General features: G+C 39.1%; 1 protein-coding gene across 2 annotated transcripts in view; it reads right to left on the minus strand.

Annotated features, from left to right (window-relative positions):
• Atrn (attractin) overlaps positions 1-22,342 on the minus strand; it is a 148,019-nt gene that overhangs the window by 39,474 nt on the left and 86,203 nt on the right. For both annotated transcript variants that reach the window (XM_005365595.2, XM_013353177.2), the window contains exons 17-24: positions 21,657-21,842; positions 20,985-21,218; positions 16,570-16,707; positions 15,064-15,157; positions 14,324-14,376; positions 10,297-10,391; positions 6,799-6,877; positions 4,781-4,938 (exon numbers count right to left, since the gene is read on the minus strand). In XM_005365595.2, the coding sequence (XP_005365652.1) occupies positions 4,781-4,938; positions 6,799-6,877; positions 10,297-10,391; positions 14,324-14,376; positions 15,064-15,157; positions 16,570-16,707; positions 20,985-21,218; positions 21,657-21,842 (1,037 nt within the window). The remainder of the gene's footprint in view (positions 1-4,780; positions 4,939-6,798; positions 6,878-10,296; positions 10,392-14,323; positions 14,377-15,063; positions 15,158-16,569; positions 16,708-20,984; positions 21,219-21,656; positions 21,843-22,342) is intronic.

The following is a 22,342-nucleotide window of genomic DNA, read 5'->3' on the forward strand; positions in this document are numbered from 1 at the left end:
ACAATGTCCTGAATGCCAGGACTGTAGGTGTGCAATCACAATTTCCTAAATGCTAGGACTGTAGGCATGTAATCACAATGTTCTGAATGCTAGGATTGTAGGTGTGCAATCATAATGTTCTGCAGCTCATTTCTTTTCACCACTGCCAATTATTCTACAGAGTACAGGTACCATAGTTTATTTATTTATTTATTAAGGAATTACTATTATTTATATTATTATTATTATTAAGGAATTATTTATTATGGAATATTTGGGTTTCCTCTAGTTTTTGGTTATTACAAATAAAGTTGCTATATATATATTGCTATAAAATGGTAAAAACATTTGTATATCAGATATTTATGTAACCCTTGGTTTTCATTCCTTTTGTTGAGGAATATAATTGCTGAGTGGTATAACCAGTACAGATTTAGTTTTGTAAGAAAGTGTCAAAACTATTTCCCAAAGCAGCTAAATCATCTTATATAGCCAGCAGCAACACCAAAGTCCTGGGGTTTCATCTCTTTTCCAGTGATTATTAGCTCTAAACATCTTTTCATGTGTTACCTGATATATGCAAATTATCTTTGGTGAAATGTCTCTTTGAGTCATTTGACTATTTTCTAATAGTGTTCATAGCAGTATTATTTTTAATAGTTAGAACCTAGAAACAACCTCGATGCCTCTCAACTGAAGAATGGATAAAGAAAATGTGGTACACTTACACAATGGAGTACTATTCAGTGGTTAAAAGAAAAAAAACAATGACATCTTGAAATTTGCAGGCAAATGGATGGAACTAGAAAAAAATCATCCTGAGTGAGGTGACCAGGACCCAGAAAGACAAACTTGATGTACTCACTCATAAGTAGATATTAGACATAAAGCAAAGGATAACCTGTCAGCCAATAGTCCACAACCTCAGAGAAGCTAGGTAACAAGGAGAACCCTAAGAGAGACATACATGGATCCCTGGGACGGGGAAATAGACAAGATCTTCTGAGAAAATTGGGAGCATGGAGAGGGGGGTTGGAAGCAGAGGAAGAGCGGGGAAGGGGAGGAGGTAAGAGGATATAAGAGAACAGGATTGTCAAGATGGAGGAAGGACAGAGGAGGAGAGCAAGGAAAGAGAAATCTTGATTGAGGGAGCCATTATGGGGCTTGCAAGAAACCTAGCACTAGGGAAATTATCAGGGATCCACAAGGATGACCCCAGCTAAGACCTTAAGCAATATTGGAGAGGGTTCCTGAGCTGGCCTTCCCCTGTAATCAGATTGATGACTACCTTAATTGTGACCATAGAACCTTCATTCAGCAACTGATGGAAGCAGATGCAGAGATCCACAGCTAAGCACTGGGCTGAGCTTCCAGAGTCCAGTCAAAGAGAGGGAGGAGCAATAATATGAGCAAAGGGGTCAAGACCACGATGGGGACACCCACTGAAACAGCTGACCTGAGCTAGCAGAAGCTTACCAACTCTGGACTGATAGCAGGGAAACTTGAATAGGACCAAACTAGGCCCTTTGAATGTGAGTGACAGATGTGTAGCTGGGGAAGCCTGTGGGGCCACTAGCAGTGGGACCAGAATTTATCCTTACTGCTTGAACTGGCTTTTTGGAGCCCATTCTCTTTGCCTTTTTCAGTCTTCCTATAGGGCAGAGGGCCTTGGTCTTGCCTCAATATGTCAGACTTTGTTGACTCCCCATAGGAAGCCTTATCCTCTCTGAGGAGTGAATGGGGTGGGGTGAGGGGAAGGTGGAGTGGGGAGCAGGAGGAAGGGGGGGTGGGAACTGGAATTGGTAGGTAAAATGAGAAAAGATTGTTTTAAAATAAAAAAAGATACATATAATATAAAATTTACCATTTTAACCTTTCTTGCTCTTTTTGGGTTATCTTCCTGTGTTTCCAGAGAAGTCTTGAACTCTTATGCCTCAGCCTCCCAAGGAGGCAGGACTACAGGCGAGAGTCGCTGTGCTTGGTTCCCCTCTAATCACTAAAAAGATCTTTAAATATTTATTTTATTTTGTATGTAGGAGTGTTTTGTCTGCATTTAGGTATGAACACCATGTGCAAAGGTTGGAAGAAGTTGCTGGATCCCCTGGAATTGGAGTTACAGATGGTTCTGAGCTCCCATGTCAGCACCAGGAACTAAACCCAAGCCTTTTATAAGAGCAACAAGTGCTTTTAATTGCCGAGCCATCTCTCTAGCTTCCATTTAAACTACCTCTAAAGCACACAGTTCAGCAAAAATAATTATATTGACAATGCATATAATACAAATATTTACATTTTCAAACCTTTCCCATCACACAAACCTTTCTAATAATCTGGAGGCAGTTAACTCTATGTTCTGCTCCCCGAGTCACTATTAATCTTTATTTTCTGACTCTATGAACCTACATATTCTAGATATTTCATGTAAGTGGGATAATAATAGTATTTGTCCTTTTGTGACTTTATTATTATCCCACCAACAATGCTTCCGGGAGGCAGCTTTCTCTTTCTGCTGTTTTGTGGCCATACTGGGTCCTAAGGCTAATTGCCCCTACGAACCTCCAGCCAGCCCTCCTGTCTCTGCATCTCATCTTGCTGCAGAGTGCTGGAGTCAAAGACACTACCACTGCACTCATATCCTGTTTTCAGAGGTTCTGGGAACTTAACTTGGGTCATCAAGGTTGCAAGCAAAGCATTTTCTTATTGCCGAGCCCTCCCCCAGCCCATGTCAGAGCATGTGTCAAAATCTCAGCCACATATCAACTTCACTCCTAGTTCCTTCATTTCTTTTAAATAATACATCACATTTTACTATACATATATGCCGCATTTTATTTATCTGCTCATTTGCTTACTGGCACTTATTTGTACCTTTGAACTATTGGGAATGATGTTGCTGTGGACACTGGTTTACAAAATGGTTTATACAAGAACACATGCTGCAATAATTAGGTATAAAGAAAGAGTGGACAAGTTTTTATCAATACATTTAAGACAAGTAAACTACTATCTAGGAAAAAATACCAAAATGACTCATTTAAAAGAAAAAAATAGAAACTATCTTAAAAAGTTAATTCAGTAGATTAAAAAAAGTCCCCACAAATAAAACATTAGAATCAAATGACTTAGCAAGTATAGATATTCATATGATTCTAACCTCTTCAAAAGATGAAAGGGGCTGGAAGTGGATGTACAAGCCTTTAACACCAGCAGAAGCAGGTAGATTTCTGTGAGTTGAGGTCAGCCTGGCCTACATAGTATGTTCCAGGTCAGATAGGGCTACATAGTGAGACTTTGTCTCAATAATACAATAATGCAGCACAACCATAACATAGATGGAAAAAACCTCCTCAAATTCTTCTTACTAAAAGTTAGTTCAGGTCAGTTAAGGTACTTGCTGCTAAGCCTGATTTTGCTACAAAGCCTAACTTTGATCCCCTATGACCTTGTGGTGGAAAGAGAGAACTGAGTCCTTAAAGTTTGCCTATGACTCACTCTCTCTCTCTCTCTCTCTCTCTCTCTCTCTCTCTCTCTCTCTCACACACACACACACACACACACACACACACACACACTAAAATGTAATAAAAATGTAAAAAATTAATTTAGTTTAGCCTTGACATCAAAACCAACACAAGGACAGGGAAGGAAAATTATTGGACATTCTTAGATGCAAATCAAGCAGATACTAGCAAACTTAATCTAATTATGTATAAACTAAGGAAATAGTACATCATCCCCAAGTTGAATTTATACCAGGAATACAACAGGCCTGGCTTGTACAACAGAGAGAACAGTCCTCATACTCACTGAGGAGGGAAGCTGCAGGATGTTGGGGCTAAGCTAATATGAATGACTATATTCACTTAACACAGGAAGTTTGTGAATATCCAGGGAGAGATGTCAAGGCAGCAACAAAGAATACTGGCGTGACATCTCCATGGGAGCCAGGCTGGAGGCAGCACTAAGAAGCACCACCAAACACCAGTATGATTAAGTCACCCAGGAACCTCTGTGGAATGAAGCAAGAAGACAACCAAGGCCATATTGTAGGCTACCCTAGTGTTTAATGAAGTTAGTTCTCCAAATGAATGATCAGAAAATAAAGGAAAGGAGAAACACAAAGTAGTGACTCAAGTGGGTGGTATGTGACAGGTGTGGGAAGGAAAAAAGCTATACTGTGGGCTGATGTGTGAGCAGATATGCAAAATACATGTGCACATGCATACAGAGGCAAGAGATCACTGGGTGTGCCTTCCTCAATCACTCTCTACCTTATTTTTTTGAGACAAGGTCTCTCACTGAATCTAGAGCTCACAGACTCAGCTTGGACTGTCTAGCCAGCAAGCCATACAGATCTTCCTGTCTCCTGCTTCCCAGTTCTGGGGTGACAGGCACACTTTTCTTTTTCTTTTTTCCCTGAGATAGGGTTTCTCTGTAGCTTTGGGGTCTGTCCTGGAACTAGCTCTTGTAGACCAGGCTGGCCTCAAATTCACAGAGATCCTCCTGCCTCTACCTACCAAGGGCTGGGATTAAAGGTGTGTGTCACCACCGCCTGGCATGCATGTCCCACTTTTTACGTGAGTGCCAAGGATGCAAATCCAGGTCCCCATGCCTGTGCAGCAAGCCTTGCACTCACTGAGCATCTCTCTAACCCCTAGAACAACATCCACATGCTACTCAGTCTTACGCCAAGAATCCTCAAAGGCAAGGCATCATGGTACCATTCAGTTGCCACTGACTCCAAAAGAGTGAATTTAGTCTTCACTAAATCCATACAGTGAAGTTCAAAAGCATTTCTTACCTGAATTTTGATGGGCCAGGTGAAATTACTGACATAAACAAAGAAAGTAATGTTTGGATGGTTGCGAAAATCAAATTTCTCATTAGAGAAGCTATCTTTGTATTCCTTGATGTTGGTTTTTGAAACAACGGGCATCTCTTCTCCAGTCTGGGTTCCAGCTAAAAGGAAGCAAAGAATGAAAATAAAGACTCTTTTTTGGAAGGGGTGAGGCAGGGCAGTAGACAGAGTATTCCCTCATTAGTAATGAGGGTAATGGTTTACTGACCACTTACCATGGCAAAGGAATAGCCTTTTGAACTCAGTCTGTATTCCACACAACACATTCTATCCCTTATCCATAGAGTAGAAAATCTGAAATTCTAAGAAATCATTAACTAGCCTCAGGGCTGATAGCCACAGGGAATGGATCTGGGATTGAACCTAAGAAAACTGACACATAAACTTGTATCCAAACTGTCCACACTGAAAATGGCACATGTGGCTATGAAATTATCACCAGAGTCCTTGCTATAAGAGGCATTGGTGGGAACTGGAGAGATGGCCTAAGAGTTAAGAGCATCAACAGTTCTTCCATATTAGAATCCCAGCACCCACACAGCAGCTCACAGTCACCTGTTATTTCAGTTCTAGGGCACCCAACACCCTCTTCTGAGCTCCATAGGCACCAGACACCGTGATGCACAGACATGCATGTAAGCAAAACATTTATACACATAAAATAAGCACTGACATTCACTCTGCACTTAACACTTTATGTCCCTTGTATTTCTTCTTCACACTGTGACATGTGACAGTGCTTCAGGCCTCTGTACCAGGGACATTTATTCATCCATCACTAGCAGGAATGTCCTCAAGTAGTCACTCAGTCCTTCTTTCTGTTACCAGCCAACACTGCATTCAGGACCCTAACTAGTGTAACATTGTTTCTACATGGCCTCAAAGTTTATATACTTCATTGGCCAAGATTCTAAATAAATAAATAATTTCTTTGAGAATGATTAAATTTCAAGCACTACAAAAAGTACTTCCTTTTTTTCACTTATTCCTTGTAACACTATATTTCAGGCACAGCTGTGAATATGCCCAAGACATTTGTAGCTATCATGTTGCAACATAAGAAGGTTGGATATACTAGCACATAACAAGGTATTTTTACCACATCATTTCATAAGAAGGAAATGATCAGAAAATGGAGGTAACGGGGCTCGAGAGATGGCTCAACAGTTAAGAGTACTGGTTGTTCTCTCAGAGGACCTGAGTTCAATCATCAGGACAGACGTGGTGGCTCAAAATTGACTGTAACTCCAGTTGGGAGGAGGGAGGGCACCTGATGCCCTCTTCTGGCCTTCTCGAGCACTGCACATACATGGTATATTTACATACACACAGGCAATGGCAAACATAGAATTAAATAAAACAAACTTAAAAACCAATTTAAAAAGAAAAGGAAAATTTGATAACTTGTTCAACACCACAGTGCCGGTAAATTCTAACCAAGGTCTATCTACAGAGTTATCAAGTTATGGAGTTTCTATATTAACTGCTATACTAGGGACATCAGAATTGTAATGAATCACCATAAGATAAATAAGAAAGGAAAAGCTGTACTTTTAAGACTTAGTTTAATTCCCAAAGTATGGTTATCTATACATATTAAAATCCCTTTTCATTGAAAGAGTTTTCATTTCTTTAAACTTTGAGTCATTTTAATTGTTCACCTATGAAGAACAGAGATTATCATAGCGCTAGAAGGTGGCACAGAAAGGGCATAAGAGGTGGCAGCAAAGCAGAGAGTGACTGCCCACCAACCCACACCTATGATGTTGGAGGCAAAGACTGAGATTATTCATTCTGAGTAATCCTAAGGTTAGACAGGAATCTTATTTGCTCGTTCAAGGTGTCATGGCTACCAAGTAGCAAAGGTGGACTATGAGCTCATTCATTTAGCTCCAGAGGCCACTTTTCCAACTCCTATACTACATTTGCTAACCCATCATTCCTCCAGGTGTATCTTTTACCTGAGAAGCTGGTGGCCCAGGTGATGTTGAGGTTGAAGTTTTTGGAAGCGTTGATAAACATGTCCAAGTCCCTGTTTTGCTGATGAGAAATGCACACGATTAGGAAACTGTTAACCCTTTTCAGATTTTAAGACACAGCAACAAGCAGGTCACAGTGCTCTCAACCACCTAATCACAGACTATTTTACATCTCAGGAGGAGCTCGTGCTCAAAGAGGTGGCAACATTTCTTGTCAGTTTTTCTCAACACAAGTAAGAAGATGAAGATAAAATTTCATTTGGCTCCCATAGAAGTGTGAAATCCAGCACTTTATGAGATGTCAGCCCCATGAAAAAAAGGACCCTCACCTTGTGCCATCTGTCAGAGAAACTTACGTTCAGCATTTCTGAGTAGCTGTTCCCAAATGCCCAAGGTTCCTAATTATCAGGAAGAAATCTGACCTACAGGTCCAATTTCTACTATTTATTATAACTGAAATCCACATTATTAATCCATATATTATAAACTGTCTCTCAAATAGGAATTGGTTTCTAAAACTCTTACAACAGCTCAAATGTACTAAATTTAAAACATAATTTATATTCATCCTTGAATTAAAAAATATTTCACTCACCAAAATTACTATAAGAAAAATATGTCTGAGTATGGTTTCTTAGCTTTGAAAATGTTGCTTTCCATTTACAGCAGTTCAAAGTGCCAGTTTACAGTTCACAGCAGTTCAAAGTGCCAGTTTCACTTTGATTCTTGGTTTTAATAACTGAAGTTTTTGTGGAGCTGGACAGAAGTCACTGTTGGTAAATTCTAATGATGTTTTTAGTTTTCACTGAAATTTCACTAACAAATCTTTTTTGGGGCCTACAGTGATTTGAGTGTGAATGGCCTGCACAGACTCATGTGTTTGAACGCTTGGTCCCCAGTTGGTAGAAATGTTTGGGAAGGGTTAGGTGGTGTGGCCTTGTTGGAAGTGAGTCATTAGAGGTGGGCTTTGAGGTTTGAAAAGCCTATGCCATTCCCAGTTAGTTCTTTCTTGCTCTGTCTTCTACTTGAGGATAAGATGTAAGCTCTCAGCTACTGCTCAGTACCATGCCTGCCTGCCTGCCTACTGCCATACTACTCCCTGCTTTGATGCTCACAGAATCTAACCCACTGGAACTGTGAGCCTCAAATTAAATGCTTTCTTTATAAGCTTCCTTAGACATGGTGTTTTGTCATACAAATAGAAAAGTAATTAAGAAAGGACAAAATAATCAGATGCTATATTCTTTTTGGAAAAAATGTTATTTTATATGTATTGGTGGTTTTGCCTGCATATATGTCTGTGTACCATGTGCATGCCTCGTGTTGGAGAAAGTCAGAAAAGGGAATCAGATGCCCTGGAACTCTAGGTATAGACAGTTGTGAGCTGTCATGAGGGTGTTGAGAATGGAACCTGGTCTTCTGCAGGAAGTGCTCTTAACCACTAAGCCATCTCTTCAGCCTTAGACGCTGCATTCTTATGTTTTATAACTTAATCCAACCATGCTAGAAATGCTCATTTTTAAAAAGATATTTAAAACAGGTTAGAAAATTACGATTTTTCTTTTTTATAAAAAGCACCATTTGATAGTTATACCAGAAAACCACAATGGAAACATTTGCAATGCCATTTTCAAAATTGTGATTTCTAAATGAGAGGTTTCTCTCACAGCGCAGGGATTGCATTCAAGAAAATTTTATCTTCTTTTGCAAGGGGAGATGTGTGTTTAATTATTTATTTAACAAGTATCTGCTGACAGCACACAGTTAACAGCTACTTCTTCACATGATATGGACTAAAATCCTTGTCATTTTGTAAAAGATACAATACATGTATTTAGATAAACCTAGTAAGAAATCTTTCATAAAACACACCAACCATCTTGTTAACAAGCATTATAAAATTCTACAATGCTTATTTGTTTTGACAGAGTATAGCTCAGGCTGATCTTTACTCACTATGTAGCCGAGGCTGGCCTTGAGTTGCTGATTTTCCTTCCCCCATCTCCCAAGTACTGAGACTACAGGTATAGTTACCATATGTTTACTTTAAAAAATAAAATGAATACTATTAAGTACACCCTGAAAGACTGACGAGCACTTGCTACTGTAACAGAGAGCCAGGGTTCAATTCCCAGAACCCTGGCGCCAGCGAGGTAGCAAGCAACTCCACTAGCCATGAAACCCCACTGGGCCATACCTGGTCTAGCTTCAGAATTAGCACCCAGCCTGAATCCATCCTTTGCATTACAGATACCTATGTGAATCTTGTCTAAGAGTTTCCCATGGACACAATGCAAAACTTGGTTTAGAGGGAACCCAGGAAACCGTGGTACCTCTTTGGAAGCTTCATTCAATGTTTTGAGATATGGAAATCTACTAGCTAACGTGTAAACATAGGGAAAAATAAAAATGCCAAAGAGCCAGGGAAATGGCTTTAGTCCACAGAGCTGAGCCCCCTGCAGCTGAAAGGCAAAATTTATTCTCAAGGTGTCTCTGAGTCTTCATTTCATCGACCAGCATGAATCCACACACCCGTGCTGTGATACCCACGACAACTCCAGTTGCAGGGGATCCAATGCCCTCTTTTTGCCTCTCCAGGCACCAGGAAAACATACATGTGGGCAAAACACCCATAAAAATAAAACAAAATAATTTTTAAAAATTTAGGCACATCTGAAAAACTTTGCCATAGAGTAATTTAAGATTGCTTACATTTACTTAAAGAGCTGTTCACCCTTAGGAACTAGAGCAACAGCCTAGCAGTTAAGAGCACTTACTACTCTTGCAGAGGACCCTGGGTTGGTTCCTAGCACACATATGGTCTGTAACTCCAGTTCCAGGGGATCCAACCCCTACTTTTGGCCTTCACAGGCACTGTACACATGATGTACAGATATACAAGTCGGTGTAGCATTCATTACATAGTAAATAAATTTAAAAAAACTGTTCACTCAATAATTTGTCTTCTTCTTTTTCTTTTTTTAAATTTTTTTTTAATAATTTGTCTTCTTAATACACCATCATGAACATTATTCTACTACTACTTTAAAAACTCAGTGATGTTCACCTTTGGAGTAGGAAGAAGATAAAATGTGGAGTCTAGACATTACCTTGTTCCCTGAGGAACTACTGCCAGTTAAAGGCTACCTGAGAAGAGGGAGTCATTTTCTGCAGGGCTGTAATCACTGGCAGGCTGCCCACGTACCAGTAAATAACCTCGCACCCATGCTCTTGCAATCTGCAATAAACTAATTAAATTGAGAGGGACACACACACACACTGCACACATGCAAGGGGGAAGGTGACTTATTGGTAGTATAACACTGTCAAGTAAATGAAAAAAATATGTAAAAGATTACCATGTATATTCCCACCCTGATACTATTCTGCTACTATGCAGTACTTCTGTCCAGGATGACCAAGGTAAAAGACCCATACAAAATTCAACACAAAATAAGACAACTTGAAAGAAATTCTTACTTCATCAGGAGTAGCCACAAAATTGATGGCTGTATAATAGCGATCGTCTTCCTGGGACAGACTAAAAGTGAACTGATAGTCAATGAGAAGGGTATCTATGGGAAGAAAGAATACATACTTAAAAATGATACAGGCAAATCATATATACCACACATATATAATAAGAATTAAAAAATAAGAACTGATACAAAATAAAACAGGTCTCTGAAGGCACAGCTTGTGTTACTCACAAAATCAGCAGCTATGAAAGGATACTAACTATCCCCAGGATTTTGAGATTGGGTCTCATGTTGCCTAACCTGGCCTTGAATTCCTGATCCTGTACACAAGTACAGCTGTGTGCCATTATGGGCAGTTCACACAGGTTTTTTTTCAAACCTGTGAAACCAAATCTCTGCAGTATCTTTTGAATTACCCAGCAAACCTTACTTACTAAGACCCTGATTGAGGCTTTGGCTCAAAATTAATTCATCTATGAATATTAACTAAATATCTATACATGCTATGCTTTACTTAAGGACACAAAGGTATAAACGAATGACATAACAGAAACCAGGTCTTTGTGGGAAAAGGGTGGATTCAAAGTCGGGGACAAAGACTATAACTTTAGTAATATGGAAAGGAATAAAACAGTCATATATACCAGTGTGCTACAGCTTCAAAGCATGTTCACTACCACAGACTACACAATTTTAAAGCCTGTTGTACAAAACAATAAAGACCTGTCTTAGAAAAGGGCAGGATTGTCAGGTGTGGTGACATATGCCTTTAATCTCAGTAACAGGGGTGAGGGACATAGAGAGCTGGGAAATTAGGTCGAGCCTGGTCTACACAAGAAGTTATAAGTCAGCCAAGGCTACATAGTGAGACTCTTGAAGAGGTTTATTTTTCTCCTAAATAAGACGTAATAATGGCCAATGAGAATATAAAAAGATAACCAGCCACACTAAGTATTAGTGAAATAAAAGAAAATCAAAACTATAATGACCTACTTTTTCATATCCATTATTCTGGTAACTACTGAAAAACAAAAACAAGCCCCCAAAATAAGTGAATCTTTGAGCACGCTAGGGTAGCACTGTGTGCTCAGCTGCATCCAGCCCCAAAGAAAGGTGAGTCTGAAGTGTGCTACATCATGGATGAGTGTCACAGGCTCGAAAGATGAACACTATGGCTCCATGCAGATGTCACACCCAGGCTATTCACAGAAACAGAAAACAGAATGGGTGACTACTAGGAACTGGAAAGCATGGGACAAGGAAATCACAGGTTTTATTTTATATTATTATCATACTACTACTACTCTAGCCCAAGGTTGGCTTCTTTTTAATACTTTAGCAATATTGTAAAATTCTAATTGAAATTGGGAGTGACAAAAACTAGAGGAAAACATGAAGAAATAATTTTTTTACAGAATTAGATGATTGCATCTGTAAGTCACTTGGGCTTGGTCTCAAATCTCTGGTCTTTGTGCCACTCTCACCCCAGTTCTGGGCCTGCTTATGTGGTGCTGGGAGCTGGACCTAGAACTAATTGAGCAGCAGCTCCAGCCGGTAAATCCACTTTTAATTTTTTAAATAACGTATCAAATGGTTTTTCAAAGTGACTATACCATTTTCAATTTGTCTTCTGTTTCCAGATTTTAATCTTTAATAAGTGACCAGTTTCTTTAGTCATTATGATATTAAGAATACTATCAATAACTATCTAAATTGGAGATTAAAACACTATCCTTTTCCAGTTTGATGAGGTCAGTTTTCTTTTTCAACATGGTTAACTAAAGAAGGTTTATTACAACAGATTGAATGCAAAAACAGATTATAGTTGTCTTCTATTAAACCAGAGAATCCACTTTTTTGTGTACGCAAGTTTGCTGGTCAAAGACGTTCTGGGGTGTCATTCCTCAGGTGCCATCCACCTTGTTCTTTTGACACAGGTAGACTACCAAGCAGTGAGCACCACTCTCTAGTGTTGGAATTCAAAGCACTTGCCACCATACTTGGCTTTTTGTAAGGGTCCTGGGTATAAACTCAGGTTCTCAAGCTTGCACAGCAAGAACTTCAACCGAGCTACCTCCCCAGCCCAGTGTGAAATGACTGATTACAGTCATTTCAGGTCTGTATCTCATTGTGTGGTTCTAAATATATAACCTACCTATGGCAACATAATAATGCTTAGTATTTTCTGAAGTATTTGTTGATTTTTAATTATTCGTCAATCACATTTTCTTTAGTGAATCTTTGCCTGTTTTCTAAAATTTGTTTTTTCTTCAGTGCTAGAGTTTTTGTTTTTTTTTTGTCTTTTGCTTTTAATTGTAACTATTTCTTATTCAGTTCTAAAAGTTCTCTCTATATCCTAGTCATCAGATTTTTATCAAATGTAGAAATTATAGGGGCAGGTGTGGTGATGTACTACTTTAATCCCAATATTCAATTATAGGGGCAGAGACAGGCAGATGTTTTGTGAGTTCAAGGTCAACCATTCTACAAACGGAGTTCTAGGCCAGCTGAGGCTACACACTGAGGCCTTTGTCTTAAATTTAAAAAGAGGGGCTGAGGGCAGCAGAGACAGCTCAGTGGTTAAGAGGACTGGCTGCTCTTCCAGAGGACTCAGGTTTTATTACCAGTACTCAAATCGAAGTTCTGTTGGTAACTTCAAATCCAGGGAGCCAGATACCCTCTTCTAACCTCCAACGGCACCAGACATATACATGTTACACAGACATACATGTTGTAATAACATGCATACACATAAAATAACAACAAAAAGGGTTTTAAAGAAAATAATGCAAGTATTATTTGAGAAGGTTTATACTATGTAGCCCAGACAGGCCTCAATCTCATGTTCTCTCAAGTGCTGAGATTACGAGCATGTGGCCCTACACTCAGCTTGTTTTTAATTTTTAAAAAATGTTTTTTGTTTTGTGGTGCTGGGGACTGAAACCAGGACCTTGCTAGGTAAGCACTCTACTACTGAGCTACATTTGCACACCCAATTTTCAAAATGTAATTTTTAAATTTTGAAAAAGTACACATTAACATTTTCTTTGATGAATCAGTTTTAGAAACATAACTAAGAATTCTGTAGGACCAGTGGTCCCAGCTACTTGGGAAGCTGAGGTAGGAGAACACAACTTGAAAGCTGCCCTAAGGCTACAGAAGAGCACTTTTCGTACCTAACACAGACACGTGCTTTCTTCTACAGCTTGTATTTACGACTGCAGATGTCAAACATTAATTCCTTTATCTCTTGTTCTATAATCTGGAACCTACTATATAGATTTTCATACATTCAGAAAATATCTTTATAATAATCCTGGCTACCTTACCCGACTCACTTTTCACTCCAAGTTAAGAATTTGGTGTTTTGCTTTATTTGTTCCTAAATATGTGGTGAACACAATTCAGCTCCACAGAGATGCTAAAACTTCACCTGTATCTCACAAACTCTTCTGTCATATTCCATCTTGAATTGCGCTGTGATAGACTACACCAGGCAATGGCAAATGGGGTGAGCTTTTGAGGAATCAAGGAAAGCCAGCAAAGCATATCCCTGTTAACTGCTATGGACAGACTAACAGAACTATGCCCACAATTAAAATAGTACTCACCAAGTCAGGCACATGTCTATGAGTATTTGCTATAGCCCTCAAGCATTTCATTCTTTTTTTTCTTATTTATTTATTAAAGATTTCTGTCTCTTCCCCACTGCTGCCTCCCATATCCCTCCCCCTCCCCCAATCAACTCCCCCTTTCTCATCAGCCACAAGAGCAGACAAGGTTCCCTGCACTGTGGGAAGTCCAAGGACCTCCCACCTCCTTCCAGGTCTAGTAAGGTGAGCATCCAAACAGCCTAGGCTCCCACAAAGCCAGTACGTGCAGTAGGATCAAAACCCAGTGCCATTGTTCTTGACTTCTCACTGGATATTAACCTTCATCAAGCATTTCATTCTTAAACCATGTAAAAGAAAACAATGTAGTTTTGCTCAATTACTATGTTTCTAGAAACAAGAATTATAAAAACTTACAATAACATGTTCCTTTGAGAGGGTTTCCCTGGTATCGGTTTTCTACCTCACATCTAGAGAAAAAAAAAAGAAAATATTTTCTGTTGATATTTAAAGCACAGAATCTACATTCATTTTTAAACCAAGCGGATCCTTTTACATAAACTATACCATTATTTAGGTCAGAAGGACTAATATATTTGCATCAGTTTTTCTGCTAACTACTCAGCAGTTTACACCAGCAATAGTCTAAAAGCAAGTCCATGAGTAATAATGCTAGATTCTTCTTATAAGGAAAACCACATTTTCACTTTTGTGTGGATTATGTATTCTTCGCAAAGTGCAGCTAAAATATTTTTAAACATTTGTTTCTCATTTCTACCCTGTTCTTCCTATGTAAACCAATTGTATTCCTTTATTTCCTTTTTAAATTTTTTATATTTATTTATTCATTTATTTGTTTGTTTAGACAGGATCTCATACATAGCCCTAGCTGGCCTGGAACTCAATTTAGAGAGATTCTAACTCTCTGAAGCCATAAGCCAAATTAAATGCTTTCTTTTATAAGTTACCTTGGTCATGGTGTTTTATTAGAGCAATACAAAGTAACCAAGGCAACCTATCTGAAGCAAAAAGGCAAATGTCCAAATTAATCTACTCAAAGACCCCGGGAAACCAGGGCAACAATAGCAGGTGCTCTCAGGCTTCATGCAGCTTCATCCCCTGGCCCTCACCGGTGATACAAAGAGTGTGGTACTCACAGCTGGCACTCATCCCCCTTGACACCCTTGGTGGTGCAGAAGCACTTGCCAGTGTTGGTGTTGCACAGCGATGCATGACCGTTGCACTTGCATGCTGAAGAAAAGGAATGGAACACAGGTCACAACTGGTTTGACAGTTTATTACCACAGACTTTAAGACAAATAATTTTGCCTGAAATGGGTTTATAGGAAAGACAGACTGATGCAAGAAAAAGCACTGAGTAAGATTCATTATTTTTCAGCTAATGATTTATTTCTAATAATACAAAGATGGCATTAAAGGAATCACCATTCAAGGCAGGAGGAAAGACAAAGCTATTTTCTGCTGCCACCTGAAGTACTCGCTATTTCCATCTCTGTGACAGACTCTTCCAGCACTATGGTTTTTTGTTCAATAAATATTTGAGAGCATTTGTAGTATGTCATGTGCTGGGTCCTTGCCCTGTGGAGATGACCTGCTCTATTGAGTTTTTTCTTGGCCTGAGAACTCCTTTCTTAATTTAAGCTTAAGGGGTCTTTAAACTATAGGATTCACAATATTTTTCGATTGTAAACTGGAACAAATAAAAAAATGAGTTCATAAGTGTGACTTACTGATTAAAAAGACATAAACTTATGTTCAAACAATAAAGCAGCCTAAGGCTTTCAGACTTCAGACTTGAATATGAAAATGTGGAACTATTCAAATCTTAAACTATCTGAGAAGTTCTAAGGAGAGCCCATGTGAAGCTGGGCATTTGGGAGGTACAGGCAGGAGGATAAGAAGTTCAAGTTCATCTTCAATTCCCTAGATCCTGTCTAAAACCAACCAAACAAGACCAAACGCAGGCCACTGCAAAGACTTTATCGGGGGTCCTCAGGAGGTCAGTGGCCCTCCCACCACAGACTCGCAGAGCCAGGTGTTGCAGTCTCTGACAGACGTTAGTTCAGAAGGGGGTTCCCTTGGATGCCACAGGTTTTCAAATATACATTACTCCTATGTCTCTCTCTGAGGTTTCCAGCAGAAGACTTATTTGGATGTCTCTGCGGTACCTTGTTATGGAAGAGAGAAACTGAAGAGACTGTCTTCATTCTGACTTCTCATTCCCAGCTTTCCTCTCTCTCCCCTCACAAGGCTGCTGACCTGGCTCCCCAACAGTGAGAAGATGACCACGCACCCAGCGATGCCCTGCTTCCCCTGAGCTAATGTGCTTCCATGGGAGGAAAGATGGAACAGAGGCAGCTGATGCCTTTCCTGATGTTAGCTTCTTGTTTTTACTTCTGCTCAGTGTACATAAGGGTTTAACTCCTTCACTGCTGGTTTGTTGCTTTAACCAGCTGACCCCAAACCTGCAAGTTCAGCTCTTTCCTCTTCCAGATCAGTTGAACTCTTAACACTGTTATCTAATAAGAAAGACAGAATCCCAAACCAAGCAGCTTTTCCCTTTAAGACATTTAAGTCAAATGCAAGTACTGTACTATTCCACTTGATTGTGACCACTAACAAAGCTGATCAGTGTGACTTACGCTGACATTTGCCTCCATTAGTCGGATCACCATAGAAGCCAGATATGCAGGTCTCGCAGTGCTTGCCGGTGGTCAGGTTCTCACACTTCTCACAGATACTCTGGTTGACACATTTGCTGTGGCCATTGCACTGGCAAGCTGAAAGGCAAAGAATTTTAAGGGTTCTATCTGTCCCACAGGAGGACTGGGTAGGTAAATTCCACAGACTGATTTGCATATACTCTAAATGTTAATCATCAAGTTAGTTAGGCAAGGTTGTCTGCGCCTACAGTTCCAACTACTAGGAAGGAAGAGGCAGGCAGCATCCCTATTCTATGGCCCTACCTTGCTTAAGCCCGGAGGCTGGAGGTCAGCCTAGGTAACATAGTGAGATTCCCATCTAAAAAAGTTTTTTTTTTTTTTTTAATAAAAAACAAAAAGGAAGGAAGGAAAAAGAGCTGGGTGTGGAATTCAAGGCTGTCCTTGGCTATGTAGCAAGTTTGATGCCAATACACACAAAACAAAACAAGGTTCACTAAAAACCAGTCTGAGAAAATAAAAATACCAAAACCAAATTAGTCTTGAAAAACCAAAATCATATTATCAAGCAAGGTGAAAGTCTACAGCAATATAAAAATAATTTTTGTTATTATTCATTATAAAAACTCATGCTTATGATAGTGTACTTGAAAAACGAAGGAAAAGAGGGAAAAAAACAAAAAAATAATCTCATTACCCAAAAAACATGGTTCATATTTGATATCTTTCCTTTCAGGATTTTTTAAATTATTTATCTTTCTTTTCTTCTCCTTTTAAAAAAATGAGTAATAGTACATGACTTTAACAAGTTACTTTCTCCAATAAATAAGTCATTTGGAAAAAAAATAAATAAGCAGAGAAACCTCAGAATTAAATGACTTTTTACATAAAATAAATTTAACAGATATTCATAGACTAGCCTACCTAAATGACAAAGAATATACATTCTACTCAGCAGCACAGGGAAGCACATGCTGAGACACAAAGAAAACCTTAATAAATACAAAAAAAAATCTATGTATCCTATCTGTCCATTATGAAATGAAACTTAAAATCAACAGTTAACAAAACTCTAGTAAGTGTATAAATTAATTATTGAATGATGAAAAGTTCAAAGAAAAATATTCCTGGCACTAAATTTAAAAGAAAACACAACACGACAAATCCCCTAAGCTCTAAGTTAGAAGCAGTTCTAAGAGGGAAGTGTGTCCCAAGGTTCTCATTAAGAAATCCAAAGAGCCCAAATAAATGACTTAAGGATGCAAGGGGAAACTTTGGAAAAACAGGAACTGAAATAAAACCCAAACCAAACCCAGTAGATGACATGAAATAATTTAAAAAAAAAAATCGAAGAAGAAATCAATGAAACTGGAACAATAAAAAACAATGAGAAAAAAAAAAACCTCAAGGACTCTATGAGTCGGTTCTTTAAGAAGGTAAGAAGAGTGAGAGACCCTTGGCCCAGCTAACCACAAAGAGATCCACAGAATCATAAATGAACAGGGAAACATCACAACAGACACCAAAGAAATACAGAATGTTATAAGGAAATACTTTAAAACCCCATATTCCGTTAAGTTGGAAATCTAAAAGAAATGGAAGAATTTCTTTATTCATCCAAACTACCAAAGTTAAATCATGTGGCAATTAGCAACCGAAACAGACCATAGCAAATAAAGAGAATGAAATAGTAATAAAAAGCCTTTTAACTAGACAGAGTCCAGAGCCAGATAGATTCATAGCAGAATTCTACCAGATGTTCAAAAAAGAACAATAATCAACAATTCTTAAATTATATAAAAAAGAATAGAAGGATCACTCCCAAATTCATTTCCAAAGCCCAAATGACACTAACACCCAATACCCAAACTGCAGACCAGTATGCCTGACAAACACAGATGCAGAAGTCTTCAATAAAATACTAGTGAACACAATACAAGCACATATCAAGAAGATCATCCATCACAAGGACCTGGGCTTTATCCAAGAATTTCAGGTAGGCCCAACATACCTAAGTCAGTAAATACAATAAATCATATAAGTAGACTTAACAATGAAATCACAAGCCGGGCGGTGGTGGCACACGCCTTTAATCCCAGCACTCGAGAGGGAGAGGCAGGCGGATCTCTGTGAGTTCGAGACCAGCCTGGTCTACAGAGCTAGTTCCAGGACAGGCTCCAAAGCCACTGAGAAACCCTGTCTCAAAAAACAAACAACAACAACAACAAAAACCAATGAAATCACATCTAAGAAGATGAAGAAAAGAGCTCGGGAAAAAAAATCCAATGCCTTCATGATAAAAATCCTAGAGAAAACAATACTGGAGTGAACATACCTCAACATAATAAAGGCTGGATATTACAAACCCACAGCCAACATTATCTTAAATGAGGAAAAACTCAAAGCAATCCCATTAAAATAAAAAATAAGACAAGGTTGTTCACAGTCCCCACTCCTTTTTAATACAGTGCTGGAAGCATTAGATGAAACAATAAGGCAGGAGAAAAAATTAAAGGGATACAAATAGGAAAAGAAGTCAAATTATCCCTATTGATATATGACATGCTATTATACACAAGAAATATCAAAAAGTCCATCATTAAATTTCTAGAAACAATGAACAATTTCAATAAAGTGTGGCAAGGTACAAAATTAGCTTTCAAATATCAGTAGCTCTTGGGCTGGAGAGAAGGCTCAGTAGATAAGCTGTTGCAGGGAACCTGGGTTCAATTGCCAGCACCTACATGACAGCTCATAACTGTCTGTAAATCCAGTCCCAGAGGATACAATGCCATCCTCTGGTGCACAGATTAAGTTCCAACAAATATTCATACACATAAATTTTTAAAAAAAATAAACGTATTTTAGAATGAATAAGAAAAATGTGGTATATTTACACAATGGAGTACTACACAGCAGAAAAAAATGACAGCTTGAATTTTGCAGGAAAATGGATGGAGCTAGAAAACATTATTTGAAGTGAGGTAACCCAGACACGGAAAGATAATTATCACATGTACTCACTCATAGGTGGTTTTTAAACATAAAGCAAAGAAAGCCAGCCCACAAATCACAATCCCAGAGAACTTAGACAACAATGAGGACACCAAGAGAGACTTACATAGATCTAATCTACATGGGAAGTAGAAAGTAGAAAAAGACAAGATCTCCTGAGTAAATTGGGAGCATGGGGACCTTGGGGGAGGGTTGAAGGGGAGGGGGAGGTAGGGAGGGGAGCAGAGAAAAATGTAGAGCTCAATAAATATCAGTAAAATAAAAAATAAATAACTAAACTTAAAAACACTGACACACTCCCATTTAAAATACCAAAGACAATACAATATCTAGGAAAATATCTATGAAGGACTCCTACAGTGAAAATCACCATCCTACCGAAAAGCAATTTACAGATTTAATGCAATCCCAATCAAAATACTGACAACATTCTTCACAAATATAGGGGAAGCTGGGCGGTGGTGGTGCACGCCTTTAATCCCAGCACTTGGGAGGCAGAGGCAGGCGGATCTCTGTGAGTTTGAGACCAGCCTGGTCTACAAGAGCTAGTTCCCGGACAGGCTCCAAAACCACAGAGAAACCCTGTCTCGAAAAAACAAAAAAAAAACAAAAAAACAAATATAGGGGAAAAAATCCTAAAATTCACATGGAACCCGAAAAGAGTCTAGATAGCAAAAGCAATGTTGAGCAAAAGGAATAAAACTGCAGGGATTGCCATCACAGATTTCAAGGTACATCACTGAGCTATCGCAATACAAACAATTTGGCGTGAGTATAAAACAGACATGCAGACCAACAAAATAAAACAGAAGAGCCAAACAGCAATGTTCATAGCTACAGCCATCTGCTATTTCACAAAGAAGCAAAAACATAGGAAAGATAACATCTTCAACAAATGATGCTGGGAAAACCGTATGTTCACATGCAGAAGAATGAAAATAGATCTGTATCCATCGCCTTTCAAAATAACTAACTCTAAATGGATCAAAGACATAACCGAAAACACTGAAACTTTAGAAGAAAACATAGGCAGTACCCTACATGATATACGTGTAGGAAAGGACTTTCTATTGAGGACTCCATGTGCCCAGGAATTGAGGCCAACAACTAACTGGTAATGGGACTTCATAAAGCTAAAAAGCTTCTGTGCAGCTAAGAAAAAAAAAATCCATCAAGTGAAGAAGAATGGGGAGAATCTTTGCGAGCTATACATCGGACAGAGAATTAACATCCAGAACATAGAACTCCAAAGTCAGAGTCAAGGAAGCAAATGACTCAATTTAAAAATGGGCTAGGGATCTGTGCTGGCCAGTTTTATGTCAAGGTTGATTCTTTACAAACAGGTAGTAAGACATCTGGATTAGAATGCACAGGCATCTTACCTGGACACTGAATGAAAGACCAGTTGTATCTGCTGTCCTCGAGACACATACTGGAGTTGAGGAGAGGCTGTGGATACACAGTTCCTGCAGAGGCCAGTGAAGGCATCCTCACAGGTCCTTTATAGCTGCCCTCGATACATTTCCCTTTCCCAGTATTGCTAGGGTCAGTACACCAGCCACAGCCTGGCTGCTCCAAGCAATGGCTACAGGTACAGTAGCCAGAGCAATTTTCAGCTATTAAAAAAAAAAATTAAACTTGTAATTCATTATCACAAGTAGATGTACTAGTACCTTATAGTGACTACTGAAATGAAATAATTTAAAGAGCCCACGATTTTACAGAACATACAACAGAGACTTTCCCCATCTTTTCAATACAAGGAAGTTGGAAGTAGAAGGGACCTGTGAGGTCCTGTACCAGAAAGCACTTTACAAACAGGCAGATTAGGATATGGAGACATTCTAGAGATTGAACTATATGGCCCTGAAGAAGAGAAGTTATTCTGTACCTTGTGACCTACCCTAGATTTATCTGATTTACTGCATGGATCATTGTACCCAATTCCTTATACACATTTTAATCTGGAAAGACCAACCTAACCATCTTCTGAACAGACTTGAGCAAGGTCAAGTCCAACCTGCTGGTAAATGTCCCAGGCTCTTTTCACTTACGTGGGCAGCTGCTCATTGTATACCATTCCATACACTGGCCAAAAGGGAAGGAGGCCACATAGGCATTGGAGTCTACACACTGCTTCATGTTACTGCACCACATGCACTCGGAGCTGCTGCTAGTGCACTCGCTACACGCTGTCCGCAGGGCACATGGTGTCCGGCACTGCTTGGCACTGTGGTTTGCTGGGAATTAAGCCCAAAAAGGACACTGGTCAGCTAGGATCAAAGACTTTTCAATGTGCATTATGAAATCAGTTCAGCACTATACTACTACATGGAGGAAATCCAAGAAACTTGGGACTCATGGGTTCTGTTTATTCAAGTGTACTTAAGCATTCAGGGGAACACGGACTTTCTTTTCAAAAAGCACTGAAGGTGGGGAAACATAAAAATCGTGGACTCACAATGGCTCATGGTGAATTGTAGGTGTCTTTGAACTAACCTGAGTTTGTTAAAATTCTACATTTAAAATTTTGACAGATGAAAGCATTAAATTCACCAAAGCATTTAGCATTCAACAAGGACAAAAAGCTTTGTTGTAAGAAATTTAGAAACCCAGGTGGCTGGAGAGATGACTCAGTGGTTAAGAGCAGGTGCTGCTTTTCCAGAGGACCCCATCTCACTTGCCAGCACTCCTGTCAGGCTCCAAGGGATCTGACACCTCTGTCCTCCTAGGCACCTCT

The sequence above is a fragment of the Microtus ochrogaster genome, unplaced genomic scaffold, assembly GCF_000317375.1.
Source record: "Microtus ochrogaster isolate Prairie Vole_2 unplaced genomic scaffold, MicOch1.0 UNK3, whole genome shotgun sequence".
In the NCBI taxonomy this organism is placed as follows: Eukaryota; Metazoa; Chordata; class Mammalia; order Rodentia; family Cricetidae; genus Microtus; species Microtus ochrogaster.